Here is a 17,543-nt window from a genome sequence, read left to right on the forward strand (position 1 = left end):
GTCCATATAGCTGTCGATAAAGATGTCCAGCTGAGCTAGTACCTGTGTTTCCTTCTCTACAGAGATGCTGCCTGTCCCGCCGAGTTACTGCTGCTTTTTGTGTCTAACTTCGATTTAAACCAGCATCTGCAGTTCCTTCCTACACATCTCTCTAATCCTTTCCTATCCATGTGCCTACGTTGTTGTTGTACCTGCCTCCACAGCTTCCACCTGCATTGATGAACTATTGAGTGAGAGAGCACACTTTCCGACCTGAAATGTTACTCGTCCATTCCCTCCCCAGAAGCTGCCTGACACGATGAATTCCTCCAGCACTTTGTGTTTTTTCTCAAGTTTCGAGCATCTACAGTTTCTTGTTCTGTCTTTTATGTCTTTTTGCTTTGAAGTTTATCATCAATTAGGTGGTCTAAAACTAAACCATACTCGCATTAAGATATTATACATTGCTGATAAAATCCATTGCATAGGTGATTGGAATGGATTTCAGAATTAGACTGTGGAAGCAAATGCACTTTATATTATGTTTAGCATTATAAACCAGGGATGAATTATGAAGCACCACTGTTTTCAATGAGATATGCTTAAAATGCATAGCTTTCCTCACTGACCCATCAAGTTATAAAGCATGAAAACTAAACCTTTTGCCCAATGAGTCCATGCCAACCATCAAGCATTTACTTTCACTCATTCTACATTAATCCCATTTTATTTTCCTTGCAATTCCATCCAGTTCCCCAAATGATACCACTCACATAAACACTGTGGGGCAATTTACATTAAACTCACCAACATGGGATGTAGGAAGAAAGTGAAGCATCTGGAGGAAGTCCACTTGGTCACAGGGAGACACAGACAGCAGCAGAGATCAGAATTGAACCCAAATTACTGATGCGATGAGACAAATGCTCCACTGCTTGCACCAGTATGGTGTCTGCACACACTTCCCATACCATGATGAACAATATCTACCACCAGTAGATGTTGTAAAGGGCAATGTTAGGAATTGGGGAACATTGCACATAATAAGGGAGCATTCCATGAAAGTTCATTGAAAACAATGATAATCAATGCCTATGTGTTATATAAACAGGGCTAGATCCACCTACTGCGAGGAGATCCTACTTATGTTGCCTACCTGTACAATTATGTTCATGCACAATAGTCCAAAAGACATGACGTTTCACATCCAAGAGGATATCCTGCAATGCAACCTGGGTTTCAAACAGCACAAGGAAAACTCTAATGATATCCGGTGGAGCCCCCTCTACACATTGCCCTGATGCCCTTTGACAACTCATTACTAACTAGATTTAAATAGATTTTAATACAAAAAAGATAAAATCAAATTAATTAACTAAAAACAAAATAAAACTCTTCAAACCATTACTGTATTTACCCTTTTGTATAGGTTTTTCCTTACATATCATAGCTTTATACATCTCATTTATTCATGGAGCAAACTAAGTTCCACAATTGGATTTTGAAGGCAAAATAATTAAGCAACCTATTCAAAATTCTTACTGTCTTCCAGACTAACTGAATCTATAGTTTATATTGAATATCTTCAGTTTTGTTGTTGGTCAGAATAACAAAGATATAAATTGCTGGTGTTTTTAAAGTATTAGTATGTTTGGTAGTATTTTTTTTTAAATCACATGCTAAAAGGACTCCTGTTTACAGTGGATCGTAGTCTATAATGCACACACTCCCAAACCTATTGCAATGCAGTAAGTTCCTAATGTTTCTACTGTCACATTTTATTGACGTGATGAATGTTTCTCTGAATTCCATTGGCATTTGAGTCATTCCTAGGTCCTCATTATTTTTAATGCTTTTCCTCCTCTCTCGATCGATCATGACACTCTTCATCTCGTTGGCATCCTGGTTTCTAAAGCTGACATAGATCCTGCCTATTCTCTGTACTGTGATGAACCCTGTTTGCCACCTGGTAAAGACGCAATCTTAGCATGCATGCAGTGGTGGTGTTGAAACTGCTTTGATTGCTTTAATTCTGGAGAGTTTGAAAATACATTTAGGTCCAGCTGGCAAATTGATCCTATTCCAACATTTGCTGATTTATCCAAAAATAATCAAACCTTCCACCTCCCCAATTATGGAGATGATCTATAAATAATTGATGTATTATGCCAGCAATGTACTGAATGATTCTCAATATGTCTCCAGATGCCTGAGACTGGATGTTTGATACGTGTGCCTAAACACAGCCTTATCACGCTAATTAGAAAACTGGTAATTTATTTACCTTTCTTGAGATTAGTGTCTTAATTCCCCAGGCTTTTCTTTGAAAATCATAGAATGAATTTTCATTATATTTTATATATCAAATTTAACCAAGGTTTATCAGATCGAAGGAGGAAAGGTCAAATTAGAATCAACTCTTAAATTCAGCTGTGCCACCCCAAGTATCATCTCTGTTATTATTAAGTATATAATGGCACAAAATTCAAAATGGTTTGGAAAGTCACTTCTTGTCCATGTTATTGAAAGCAGTGGGTGGTTTAAATTTTAAACTCTTTATTGTGTGTATTTAAAAACAAAAACAGATCAGAAGGTGACAAAGGCCGGTTCCTTTACTAAAAACGAACAATATTTTGTTCTAGATTGCCGATGAAAGGTTGCCAAGAGCAGATCTAATGTAATGTACAACAGAGAATGAAATAAATGAATATGTAAAACAAAATACATTACTGGAGCTATTTTTTAGGATATACACAGTACGTATAAACAAATATATACATGAATATAAATACCATAAAATGGTATCAACTTCCTGCTCATCCAAGCTAGGTTAGTTTATGAACTGCTATTGCCACATTTTTAAGTGTATCAGGCTGTGTTTGAGTCCGTTTTATATCTTCTGCTGTTGCACCTAAAGTCAAAGGTGGACCATCATCATACAAAAGAAAGGAAACATATTGGAAATTTACATCCTAATTAAATCATTGTTCATTTCACTAACTCTAATATTTATGATATTGCAATAGCAATGTACACAGGGCAAAAAATGAATTGATAGTCATACAATTACTTTATTAAAGTATGAGCAATCGCTTTCCACAAGATTTAAGAATTACAGATCAATCTAATATAATGTAGAATGCCCCTGCTCGATAAAAAAATGTCTATATAAATTCAGGTCCGTGTGTAGATATTTTCCCAATTGTGCCCGTCACTGCCATTAACTAAGTGTCTCCTTATTGTAGGAATGAATTAGTTGAGCCCTAGAATCATAGAGCAGCACTTGCAATTACAAAGGAATGCAGCTCACAAACCTGCTGTCCTGTAGCTCCAAGGCCTTAGGTTCAATCCTTACCCTGCTGCTGTCTGTGTGGAGTTCTCCCTGTGGCTGCGTGGGTTTCCTCTGGGTGCTTCATTTTCCGCTCACATCAGAAAAAGTGTGCTGGCAAGTTAATTAACAACAGTAAATTCCCCCTATGTAGGTGCTGATTTGAAAACTAGAGGAGGAATTGGAAAGGAGGGCATATGAGGGATAATACAAGTTTTGAGAATATATCGGGTGAATGGGACGGATGGGATTGCTTGATGGGCCAATTGGCCTCCATCAATGTCTTAAGGAAAATATAAAACAAAACATAGGGTAAATGAACATGAAAATGCAGCACAACCTATGGCAATTATGCTAATAGCATCATCATTTATGGTAATCCAACGTTAATGCAATTATCCTGTTTAATTTTTTCCATTTTTCAACTATTCTTAATCTGCTTGAACAATCTGCCTCCATAACTTGTACCCACTTGTGACATGAACTAGGTATCGAAAGGACCAAAAAAACATTTGATTATGTGAAGGCAAATATGAATCACACCGCTCCTTAAGGTAGTCATACACACAAACTTTATGACTAGATCGCTTTATTCAATTTGAAGAATTTATGAGCTATACATGAGTCATGTGGAATCAGGTGGTTTGTGAGTTTCTTGCAACATTTCTAAACTCTACCTGTACTCAAGGTTTTTTCTTTAAATACATGTGCAGCTACAAGTAAACCGTCTATCTTCCTATAATTTATCTTTTCAAAGGCAAAGAACAAAGATCTTTTCAACTATGGCAGTGAGGCTTTATTTTGGTACATAAAACCTGACAATTCATGTGTTTAACCCTGAGTAAAAAGATTCCACATAACATCTGAATTACCTTGGATGCTGCTATCCTTGTGTTCCACAGCAATGACTTTCCATTCCCCCAACCTTAATCAATACATGTCTCTAGCTTATATAAATATAAGGTGCATAGTATTAGCTGTTTCCACATGAGGAATGGTGCAGACCTTCTCCCTAAATAGCCGACGTGATTGAACAGAATATTGTGCATTTATAAATTCAGATTATGTGTGGGAAACAAATTTTACCCTGTACTTTCCTGATTACTTACGTGTGGATATTCAACCCTTTTTTTTAGTACCAGCCAAGAACTGTGAGCTATCTGTGAAACACCCTTTGCCATTCCACATATTGCAGGTTCGCCTTCCTCCTTCATCTACAGGGTTATTCAAAATTTCTTAACCTTTTGCATTTCTTCAAATGCGTTGAGTCTTAGACTCATTCATAGATTATTAACTTCTGGAAATAAGTTATTTTTTGTTTCCTACTCTCTCATTGTCTATTCAATTAGCAAATTAAAACTTTGAACAGTGTTAACTAATAAATCCTACTTCCATCACACGGTATAATCAAACTCTCCCAGCCATATTCAGGTTTTTCTATATTTATTAGCATGATTGCATATAGGAAACTATAACCTTTTCTTGATGTGTGTTCAGGCAGCTAGAATTGTGAAAAACATCCAGTGCTTTTGATCTCATCACATTCATCTCATCTTTGATGAATGGCGAGTGTATGGCATTGATTAATCCATTTTGGCTGTCAATCTATATTAATGTAATCAATTGATTAATTGAATCATCGCACTTATTTAGTGCTTTTCATGAGCTCAGAACATTTGAAGGACTTTGCAATCAATGGAATATAGTCATTGTTGCACAGTAAAAATGGTGACACACTATTATCACACAGAAAAGTCTACTGAAATTAAAGTTCCATCTTTTTTTCTGAAAAACATTGTTCCCAGATCAACAAAGAAGCATTAGATTCTGTAAATTGTAGAGCAATTATGCTTTGCCCCAGTTACCACTAATTCCTTTTGAAATCATAATTCTAGTAATAAAAATAAATTCAGTGTGAGCCCCCAAATGATGGTATTTAGAACTGAAATCTGCTATCATTTTTGCCCTGAGAAGGAGTGTAACATGCAAAAGTATATAAAAAGCACAGAAAATAGAAAGGTGAATATTTTTTCAGGACCTCTTTGAAATACAAAGCATTTGATTTCATTTGAACTGATGTTTACCTTTGACTTTGAAAGTGATGCATCATGTTGATGCTACTTTTCTTCTTGCTATGACTAACCCTTAAAGTGCTGATATGTTATATATATATTTTTTAAACAGTCCTGCACCATGCTACATTGAGCACAGTGAACTTATTGTGCAAAGATAAAGTACTAATCATACATATATCCTAAATATGCCAAGGAGAGTTTTGGCCAGAATTCTGTGTTGCCTTGTCAAACAATTAAATCTCTCATTACAATTCTCCACACAATAGCCTATAATAACTCCAAATTGTCCACATCAACTCTTATAATTGGCAATCCTATCTATTGACCACAATAATTTCTGCTACCAATACAACCCCTTACGCAAGAATACCTCCCTCACAATCTACAATGTCAAATCCTAACCTTGATGCCACTACAACACTCACCTGACCCCACACCATACTGGCTCATAAACATTCCCTAAACTTAATCCATTCACGTGTGCAACTTGATTATCTGGCTGGCTATACCCTGAGATACTGGAATTCCTTTGCTTTCTTCGATCTTTCTTATGGAAATCTGCCCAGGCACACAAAAAAATGTTGGCGGAGTTCACAACAACTATTTACAATGCCTTTCCAATCATCGACTAAATTCTAGACCATTGTATTTCCAGACATTGCTTGTCACTCAAGCTGCATGATTTGAACAACAATACTCACAGTTCTTTCGAAGGAAAACAAGTTGCCCTTAAGTTGCATCAAATATAAAGAGCTAAATTTTCTCCCACTTAAATTAAAGGAAGCCATTCATTTTTCTGATTCTTCTTGCTGCATCATTTTGGTCTTCAATACCTTCCTGGCCTCTTGAGTGAACTGCTGTCCATCTCATTGACCTGAATGATTGTCACATTCAATGAAAGTGATTCAGCACAACCATTATTCGAGGCAATGCTCCCCGCAGTTGGCAGTGGTTGGATTTAATGTTCATCTCTCCTTTAAGTAATGTCAGCATGAGCATAGGATAGTTTGCGCATAGGTTTCTTGAAATTACAAATTAATGCTAGTGGAGAAAATGCAAATAGGTATAGGAAAATAGGCATTATCAGCTGTTGTCACTGACACCATGTTTGTGGTACCGAGAAGACTAAATCACCTCTCTTGACTTTTCCTGTGGTGCATGTCTGTATTACTCTTTACCCTCCCTTTCTTAAAACATCTCATCCCAACAGGGAAGCAACAAGCTGGTGTCGGCAAAGTCCTAAAGGAAGCACAGAGTCCAAGAGGCAAGGACTGATTTCATGTTGTTCATTAGAATTTTGGCATTGTCTTCAAGGAATTCTAACACTCAAACTTCTGACCCAAATCAAGGTGGTAAATTATAAAGCATTTATAAAATATTGTGTAATCAATAAACATTTGTAATCCTTGAAGAGAAGTAACTTTGCAATGAACATGAATTATGTGAATTTAAAATATTTGCAATATAAGTTTCACCAGTTCTGATATGCAAGCATTTTATTCCACAATCTATGTCTGATTTTAATGTTAAATGTTCTCCAGACTAGTTATTTTGACAGGGTAGATTGTGTTAAAGTTACTCCACATTCCATGAAAATGGGCTAATTAGAAATGGAACAGATTGTACCGCATTAAAAGAAAATCAGTGAAGTTAATACAATGAATTTCTGAAACAAATTACCACATACTGATGCTCCTGTATAGTGTGTTTGGCATTTGTGAATGGGACTGAATTTCTCAGCAATTTCCATTTCAGAGAACTATGGGATTTTTATTCTGTTCCTAACAAGTCTTGAAATGTTTTGAAACTAACAAATATGTATTTGATTTTGTGACTGCTCGTTGCATGTTGTCCAAATGAATTGCATCTCAGTATTTGTTTTGCTGCTTTTACCTTTGCAGTGCTTTATCTTGCTGGCAAAAATATGTACAGGCTTCACTCAGAATATCAGGGAAGTTCATTGCTTTGAAGGTATCTACAGCTTCAATCTTTCAATAAATTCTTCTATGCAGTATATTCAGTGAATACTATGGAATTAAACCATATAGGAGTGGATTTTCATTTTAACTGCCTGGTCAAATAACTTTTCAGCTGATTTCTGTGGAACAAAAAAGAGTACAACAGGAATGGGAGAGGGATGGGAGATGTATTTAATTGGATGTTAACCCAATACTAACCCAAGTCTTTTACACAGGGCGAGGGAATCAAGACTGGAGGACATAGGTTTAGGGTGAGAGGGGGTAGATTTAATAGGAACCTGAGAAGCAACATTTTTAGTCGGATGGTGGCAGGTACATGAACAAGCTGCCAGAGGAGGTAGTTGAGGCTGGTACTATAATAGCATTTAAAAGTAATTTGGACAGGTATATGGAGAGGAAAGGTTTTGAGGGATATGGGTCAAATGCACGCGAATGGGACCAGCTAAAATTGAGCATTTTGTTTGGCATGGAAAAATTGGGCCCAAAGGCCCAATTCCATGCTGTATGACTCCATAACTTTATAACTACATACGGAACAGCCCAGGTGGTGACAATGCAAATCAAGTCAAGTCAAGTTCATTCGTCACATACACATACGAGATGTGCAGTGAAATAAAAAGTGGCAATGCTCGCGAATTGTGCAAAAAAAAAAACAAACAAACTACAAACAGAATGGAACAGAATCACATATTCACATATTACATATTTGTGTGAGGGAAGAAAAAGGAAAAAACAGCAATTTTAAAAAGACACCACACAACAGTAAAATGGTACAGTAAAGTTAGTCCCTGGAGAGATAGGAGTTTACAGTCCGAATGGCCTCTGGGAAGAATCTCCTTCTCATCCTCTCCGTTCTCACAGCATGGCAACGGAGGCGTTTGCCTGACCATAGCAGCTGGAACAGTCCGTTGCTGGGGTGGAAGGGGTCCCCCATGATCTTGTTGGCTCTGGAGTTGCACGTTCTGATGTATAGTTCCTGCAGGGGGGCGAGTGAAGTTCCCATAGTGCGTTCAGCCGAACGCACTACTCTCTGCAGTGCCTTCTTGTCCTGGGCAGAGCAGTTCCCAAACCAAATCGTGATATTTCCAGACAAGATGCTTTCCACAGCCGCTGAGTAAAAGCACTGGAGGATCCTCAGAGACACTCTGAATTTCCTCAATTGCCTGAAGTGGTCAAGGCGCTGCCTTGCCTTACTCACGAGTGCTGCAGCGTGTGATGCCCATGAGATATCCTCAGAGATGTCTGACAGGTATTTAATGGACTCCCAGGTATTTAAAACAGCTCATCCTATCCACAGTATCCCCATTTATCCTCAATAGTGTGTATGTCCTCGGATGATGTGCCCTCCTAAAGTCCATGATCAGCTCCTTAGTTTTTCTGATATTCAAGAGGAGGCTGTTGTCCTGACACCAGAGTGCCAGATCAGCCACCTCCTCCCGCTAGGCCTTCTCATCGTTGTCTGAGATCAGGCCCACCGCCACAGTGTCATCAGCAAACTTGATTATCGAGTTGGAGCTGAACCTGGCCACACAGTCATGTGTGTACAGGGAGTACAATAGGGGGCTGAGGTCGCAACCCTGGGGGGATCCTGCGCTCAGGGTGAGGGACTTTGATGTATATCCCCCCATCTTGACTACCTGGGGCCTGGTGATGAGATAGTCCAGGACCCAGGCACACAGGGGGGTGTTTAGCCCCAATTCCAGCAGCTTCTCGGCCAGTCTGGTAGGGATTATGGTGTTGAAGGCTGAACTGAAGTCTATAAACCGCATCCTCACATATCCTCCCTTCTGCTGTCAAGATGAGAGAGAGCGATGTGCAGAACCTGGGAGACCACATTTTCCGTGGATCTGTTCGGCCGGTATGCGAATTGTAACGGGTCCATGTTGCGAGGGAGGAAGGCGCAGGTGTGTTACTTGACTAACCTCTCAAAGCATTTCATGACTACCGAGGTGAGGGCCACCAGACGGTAGTTATTCAGACAGGCAGGGGAGGCATTTTTAGGTGCCGGTACAATGATGGATCTTTTGAAGCAGGCAGGTACCGCGGACTTGGCCAGGAAGAGGTCAGATATTGTAGTGAGCACCGGAACTAGCTGCGTAGCACCGGACTTAAGTACTCGCCCTGAGATGCCATCTGGACCTACAGCTTTCCTCGTGTTCACCCATGTCAGAGCCCTCCTCGCGTCATGCTCGGACAATCTACCTCATTACATCATTCATTCTCATTGCAGTAAATGATGGCACCCGTTTTCACATTCAAGGTTTTGTTTTTCTTCCCTTTATTTTTGAAAGTCATATAGGGAATATCACAAAATCCATTTGACAAACCAGCAGTAAAAAGCAAATGTGACCAAGTCAATTGAACTTGCATGTTTTTATTAATACTTATGAGAATTTCTGAGCAAATCAGTCATTTCTGAAATGTGCTTGGATTGAACTACTCCATAGCGTTTCCATAATTAAAATTTGTGCCATGCTTAACTTTATTCCCATGTTTAACGCTGTTTACATAAATTGATTATGTTAGTTTAATCCAAGCAATCTGAATTCCAGGTTTAAATAATGTTGATGATTCTGACACTCACAATTGATGGATGAGACTTTCTATTATTTTATTTCTGATTAGGCTTCGTCAATTTAAAAATAATCTATATACAGTATAATATGTTTTTAAAGTAAAATTAAGATTTTGTGCTACCTGGTGAAATTATTAGATTATTAAAAATTGGATTTTTTCTTTATAAATGAATAACTTTCTTATTCAAAAGTATGGCTTAACTCATGGAGTGAATATTCATACTTAATTTTACCAGAAGATTAAATGTAAGTGCCTGATGCTTTTTTAATTTCTACCATTGCATCTGGTAAACTAGTTCAAAGAGACCCCCTGCACTACTATGAAATGTACACACATTTATGGGAAAAAGTAAATAACTTAATCAGCTCTCTAAAAGAAAGTTCACACAGTAAATGTTTGATTTCTCTTTTTAATTTCTGAACTATGTTCTTTTTTTACTTACTGCTCTTTTCTTATATGCATTCAGGAGGTTTTAAAGAGTTAAGCTCAGATCCTGCGAAAGTCATAGATGAGGCTGTGGAGGATACCTCAAATTGGATCAATGGTTTTATATCTTTACTGTCTGATACATTATCAACAACAGATGACGATGTGGATGAAGGTATTGGGAACTTGCTATGCAGCAGATATACATTGTGCAACATATACATTTACGATGATTACATTATATGCGCACGGTGTCCAAATTGCTTAAAATAATTAAAATTAATTTATCATTATTGCATAATTTAAACTGCAGTATTATTTATAATTTTTAAGCTCTTTTGGGTAGACATTTGACTTTTTCTAAACGTGCACTGAAAAGTCTGCAGTACATTTCTACATATCAGGCATAGAAAGGGTGTTTCTCAATCCAGTCAGCTCCATATAGTAAACAACAGAATATCAAAACCACTAAATTAATTTTTATTAGTCACAAAATATACTTTGTGTTAATGTCTTTTTATGATTATTTCAAATTGTTTGGAGCAGTGGGTTAGAAACTGTTCTTTTATCCCCAGGGATGACAAGAACATCTCCTTTGATTGTGCATTCTGTGTAAAATTTGTTTGAACTGCTACAAACCTCTTCCCTCTAGATAAGGTTAAACAAGGTGAAGCTATCATGTCACACCAAACAATCACAATGTTTCAGATGTTCAGAGGATCACTTGCAATGCCATATTGACTCGAGGGATCTGCAATCCTGGAACATCGTTGTATCAGATTTGAGTGAGCTTGATTGAACATTTCATTCAGGCACCATTTAATCTGGAAACAACTGATTGGTGAAAAATAGAACAATTCACCTTCCAACATGGTATACAGATCCATGGTTTGAGCATCTTTACTGAAAATGTACAGTATATATTGAGGCAAATAACAGTAATAATTTTCCATTCGTTAATTCCCATCAACAAATATTCAAAGAATATGATTTATGGTGTCAATGAGTAAGGATCTAAGCTGGTAATTTATATTTTATATGATTTCCCCCTATCAATTTTTAATTTGTTCTGGCCAACCCCTTACTGCATATAAAATAGATTATTGAAATGAAGATTAAAAGCTATTTTGTGCTGAAAATAACCACATGATTAAATAAAAGTGATGTTTTAAGGCCTTTTCTAATCCAAATGGAATGAGGCATAATTTTTACTAAAATATATTTTCAAGAAATTATATTCCATCAAGCCTGGCACTGCAAAATGAAAATGATCAGGAGGTTTTAGAATTAAGCTCAGGTTCTGTGAAAGTCTTGGATGTAGCTACGTAGGATCCCTCAAAAAACCACTATGTGTTTATATTGTTACTGCTTTATTTGCTGAAACTGCTTTAACAGATTTTTCGGTTCCAAAACCAAATTAACATGTTTATGAGATTTTAGTACCTGATAAACCATAATTCTATTTTGTTTTAATTCATGTTCTAACATAATTACAAGAGCATAATGTTTTTTCCCCTCACAATTTGCCTTGAAATCTGGAAGCAAAAACAAATTGACATCCAAGACATGCTGTGAATAGATAGTTATCTTTGAAATGCCTTTGATTAAAAAGGGCCTTTTGTGTAATTTTGAAGCTGTTAATTATAGTTATCATTCTACCTTTTGGATGCCATGGCTGTGTTCTAAATACTGTAGTCAGTATTTAGTCAGTGTTTTGAGTGAAATTGGAAAAACAAATGCATTTTGTCTGTTTCGACATCTTGTGAGATCCAGTAACACCATCATATGTACATGATGAATGTAGCATGCATTTTGAACTTTGATCTATACCTCCTCATGAAGTAGATGTTGATAAAGAGGTGCATATTATGTCTTAACTAAAATTAAATCTGTGGATTTCATTGTGTAAGTCATAGAAGAAATTTAGCACAGCATTCATTTTTTTTTTTGTGTAAAAAATATTTTGGCTGAAATTTTCTCTTGCCCATTCGATTATTCTTCATATACACATGCACTGGCACTCAGATTTGTTGTTGGGAACATTATTGTTAACTGCAACCCAATCCTGTCTTGGTTTCTTTTAATTTACACTTTCCAAAGGATTCGGGGAATATGTCAGGAAATGCCCTCCTAACCAGTGCCCCTTCAAAACTTCCAAAAGAGTAAAATGCTCCAAAGCACCTTACAGAAATATAAACAAACTAAAGTTGATTTAAGGCTATGTTAAAAGAGACATTTTGATAGTTTCTAAGCCCAACTCATTTAGGGGGATTATAATTGTGGGGATGACAGAATTGGAAGAAAGCAGGTTCATACAGAAGAATTATAAAAGCTAGAAACGAGCTCTCCAGCCCAACTATCCATGCTTACCAAGATGCTTGTGCAACTGTAACATAGCATCCCAATTGATGAAGGCCAATGTATCAAGCACTTTTTTTCAGCACCCTAAACCAAGAGAATAAAGAAAGAGATGATGGGTGATGTGATAGCACAATTGGTAATAGGCAGCAGAGTCATGGAGAACTAATGTTTATGAAAAGTGGAAAAACCGAACAACATTGGAATATTCAGGTCTAGACATAAGAAAGGCTTGAATAAAGATTTCAATACAAATGAGGTAAAGTGGCGATGAAAGTGGAAGTAGGCAAAGTTGGTGATGGAGAGGATGTAGACATTCCTTGCATTCCAAAGCTATTAAGATCTATCATAAGTTTAGGTGAACTCAACTAAGTCAGCATGGCCAATTGACTTATTGTTTGTGACTATTTCTAAATTATATCTGTTGTTAGTCACTTATTTATTAGTGAAAGGAAATTGCTAGCATTTTGATTCAAAAGGGCACCTCTGCTGAATTTTGACTCACGGTCACAAAGTATCTTTGCATTGATTGTGTGAGTGCTGCATTAGTCATGCACAGAATGATGACATTCCTTGCGTAATTTGGACCAAGATCTGGTAAATTTGGTCTCATTGTTACAGGTCACTCTCAGATCAACCATACTTTCAAAGCACTGCTGTACTGCAGCAGTGTTTAAAGTGGCCTTTTCTGGAACAAAACATATCCCAGTGTGGAAAACCTGCCCAAGTTGAGGGCCTGTCCCACTTGGCGATTCTTTTGGCGACTGCCGGCATCATTAACTGACGTATCAGGTCACCGAAAAATTTGCGGCATGATGACGTATGAAGCGGCGTAATTTTTGAAGTGTCGCAACATTTGTCACCGATGGATTCTGAAATGTTCAAAATCTTTTGGAGACACTGATATGACACCGGCAAAATCGCCGTGGGACAGGCCCTTAAATCTCAACACTCCATATCAAATGATCTGCTAACCTTGAGCCTCCATCCTGCACCTCATTACTGCTGACTCCCTAATCTTCCACACTCTAACACCAAACCTTCAACATTGCTCTCTGCCCAAGTCCTTGTATTGCTTCCTCCCTTTGATGATCAACTGCAATCCTCTTCTCCCTTTGATACTCGCCTTTGGACATTCGAGCCTTAGATCTCCATTAACCCACTCTGAAAGTCTTTAGGCATTATAGCGCCACATTCTGCAGTGTGTGACAACGAGTGTGCAACATACACTCCACAGTGCCTCAGAATTGTAGAATTTTGCATTTTCATGCTTACGACTCACATCATTGTTGGTATGCCCTGCAACAACACTTTATTGTATTTTCAACAATGGTGAAGAATGCCTGGGCTAACATGATTATTTGCTTACTTAACCATTTGGACGCAGCAATCATGATGTATAAAGTAGAAAAAGATGCAGGGCTCATAACCCCCTTGGGTCTTTTCCACACTTCAATATGATCAAGCTTGATCCTACCCCTTCAACATTTTCATGCTTTGTGCCTATCAAATCATTTGGAGTTCAAGCTAATTGATCACAATCTCTTTGGATTAGATCATTCAATTTATTTGTTAGGTTGAAACTGTTGGCAGTGGCTGAGGTGTGTTCAGTAATGGATGAGGGTTCGGCAAAGGATGAAGATTCTGGTGGAATTAAAGTGGATTATGACTTTTTTTTACAAAAGCAGAGATTCAACTAGAGAGAAGTGACTGGGTATATGTTAAATCAATAAAAAAAATATGAAATAGCAGAAGTATGGCAGATTATATGACAAGAATGGATGATGGTACAACCATACGGTTAACATTATTATGAAGTAAAAATACAAAATGAGCAGTATTTACACCAACCACCTGCTACACCCTTTGTTTGATGTTCTGTTCAATCTGCAGTAAAGAATTTCCCTGCCCACTGTATATCTGTAAAACCTTCTAAAAAAATTCCCATTTTGCGTTTAGCTGCTCTGTTGGTTCCTCGGATCATTGCAGATTAATGTTATTGAGTAACTTGATGGGTTTGGTAGCAGAAAATGACTGTAATATGCAGTGGAGCAGAAGTCTTAGAACATTATTGAATATATCAAAGTGGTACCGTGAGATTTTGCAAATCACTAATTGCTACTGTGCACAAAGGCAGAGTCCAGGCTGCAATAGTGGGCTTTGAGCTGATCAAAGCACTCAGTAAAACTACTAATTTCTGCTCTGCTGCAGCAGGAAGCATATAACTTCCATTCCCATGGCCACAGGAGCAATAAAATTAAATGTGATTTTTTTGCCAAATCAGAAATTGCCTGAAAATGTGATTATTTCTAAATGAGACTGGTGCAATTGGCTAATCAGGTCAGAATCATTAAAATGTGGTTAGACAGAGACTATAAAACTAGATTATGTTTTAGCTGCTACAGGGCAGTAGATTTTCACTTTGGACCAGTGTCTGTGGTTTATGAGATGCAGCAAGGAGTTGCCATGTTATGCTCCTGACTGTCAATATTCACTGTTGGGGAGAAAACCCTTTTCTTTGTGTGTGTGTGTGTGTGTGTGTGCATATGGAACCAGTGAATTCCAGCATTTTTGATATTTAGAGCCAGGATTTTGCAATAAATGCCGTAAGTGCCTTTTCATGCCTTTTTTGATGATTTCACCAAGATAATGCCTTTTTCACGATCGAGTGCCTAAATCAGCCTTTTTTTGCCATATTGCTAAAAGGTCGTACTATTTTCTATAATTGTACCGAGATTACAATGATGTTTTCTTATTATTAATGTGTTAACATGGTATAACTTACAAGAACATTTCCACCACCGGGACAAAACCATGGGTGCCACCGTTGGTCATTCATTCACTCGTGCCACTGCCCGCTGGTTCAGCCTTCTGCAAGATCTATTTAAGAAACAACTGTAGATGCTGGAAAAATCGTAGGTAGACAAAAAATGCTGGATAAACTCAGCAGGTGAGGCAGCATCTATGGAGAGAAGGAATAGGCGACGTTTCAGGTCGAGACCCTTCTTCAGACTGATGTGGGGGGGGGGGGAGAAAGGAAGAAGCGGAGACAGTAGGACTAGAAGGAGAGCTGGGAAGGGTGAGGGGGAGGAGGGAGAAGACGAGGGCTATCTAAAATTAGAACAGTCAATGTTGATACCGCTGGGATGTAGACTACGCAAGCGAAATACCCAAGCTTGTCTCCTCACAACATTTACTGCTGACTCCAGTCGCAAATCTGAGTTTTCAAGTGATCTGTGTAAGGCATTCATTAATGCTGGAATTCCACTGAGGAAATTGGAAAACAAATCTCTTGGAGATTTTTTTTAGAGAAATGCACAGAGGAACATATGCCAAGCGAGTCAACATTACGGAAACATTATGTTGACAGCAACTTCAACATTGTAGTGCAGAAAATTAGAGATGAAGTTGCATGCAACAAAATATGGATCTCAGTAGACGAGACAACTGATGTTGTGGGGAGATATGTTGCCAATGTGATCATCGGTACACTGGAGGCAGGTCAACATCAAAGGAGTATTTTTTGACATCGGAAGTATTGGAGAAGTCGAACAGCTCAACTGGTGCTCAGTTGTTTACATCTTCACTTGCTGTACTTTGGCCAGAGGGTATAAAACATGAGAATGTTCTTCTGTTTGTGACTGAATAGAAGACCGAAACAGCTTTTTCTCTCAGGCCATCAGACTACTCAACACACTTAAGAAAATTCCATGAACAGTACCCAAACAAAGACAAACAAACTGTGAAAATAACTTTGGCTCAATGTCTCCAGTACGCAATTTGCACTTTTTCTATATTGCACCTTTCATTGTTGCACCCTTTTTAAAATACCTCAAAGTTTTTTGCTACATTTTGGCATACTGTGAATATTTTAATATTTTAAATAATGTATGTCTATTGTCTATTTTTATTGGTATGTTGTCTGTCTGTGTTTTTAATATTACTTGCACATTTGGAGTATGGGGAAACGTAATTTTGATCCTCTGTGTAACTACTGTTGCATAATTGAATTGACAATAAAGTTTACTTTGAACTTTACTTTGAACTTTGAACTGATGTAGCTTCGCGTACATAAAAAAATCTGTTTGTACTCTTAAAGTTTTATTCCCCAAAATGTTGCATTTGACATGCTTAGCTCAAGGACTTCATAGAATTGTCAAGCACATACGTAGCTTCCAAATGTCGACCGCCTAGTTTCCAATGTCAAGAAAATCTTCCTCAAAGCACCATCACATGTGCAGTTGTTCAAGGAAATGGCACCCGAGATTCCGCTACCTCCTCAGCCCATTTTGACTAGGTGGGGTACATGGCTCTCTGCTGTATTCTACTAGGCTGTAAATTTTGAAAAGATAAAAGAAATCATCAACTGTTTTGAAGAAGAAGAATCTGCTGCAGTCAGGATCGTCAGTGAAATCATGCCGAAAAAGTCTTTCCACGGCGATATAAAGAACCCTATAATATTTAGAAAAAATATATTTTAAAACAATGGTCTCTCAATGTTTTATGAAGGGACAAATTATATTTTAAACTTTGAATTTAACAAAAGATATAGGTCTTCCTATTTCAAATCTGAGAAGTAGTATTATGAAGAATAGTTGACAATTTATTAAGAATCCAGAGTGGGCATAAATGTATTTCATTAATTAAATTAAGGCATTCTTTTCTGAGGAGGAGTTGTGTTGCATTGCTTTTGTGTTGCATGCTCATTTTTGTTAAAATAGCATAAAATGGAAAACATTTAATCGTACTTTGCAATTCTAATCGTAACTAGGCCAACTCATTGATATTTTAAAACTGTTAGTTTGCTGGGTGATTATAACT

General features: G+C 37.6%; 1 protein-coding gene across 39 annotated transcripts in view; it reads left to right on the plus strand.

Moving 5' to 3' along the window:
* Positions 1-17,543, plus strand: part of trdn (triadin) — a 270,827-nt gene that overhangs the window by 43,850 nt on the left and 209,434 nt on the right. For 37 of the 39 annotated variants that reach the window (XM_055635706.1, XM_055635681.1, XM_055635691.1 and 34 more), the window contains exons 3-5: positions 1,895-1,948; positions 6,593-6,646; positions 10,405-10,539. In XM_055635706.1, the coding sequence (XP_055491681.1) occupies positions 1,895-1,948; positions 6,593-6,646; positions 10,405-10,539 (243 nt within the window). The remainder of the gene's footprint in view (positions 1-1,894; positions 1,949-6,592; positions 6,647-10,404; positions 10,540-17,543) is intronic. The other 2 variants (XM_055635708.1, XM_055635719.1) reach the window with 2 other exon arrangements.

Source organism: Leucoraja erinacea, chromosome 5 (genome assembly GCF_028641065.1).
Source record: "Leucoraja erinacea ecotype New England chromosome 5, Leri_hhj_1, whole genome shotgun sequence".
NCBI classification, from domain to species: domain Eukaryota; kingdom Metazoa; phylum Chordata; class Chondrichthyes; order Rajiformes; family Rajidae; genus Leucoraja; species Leucoraja erinaceus.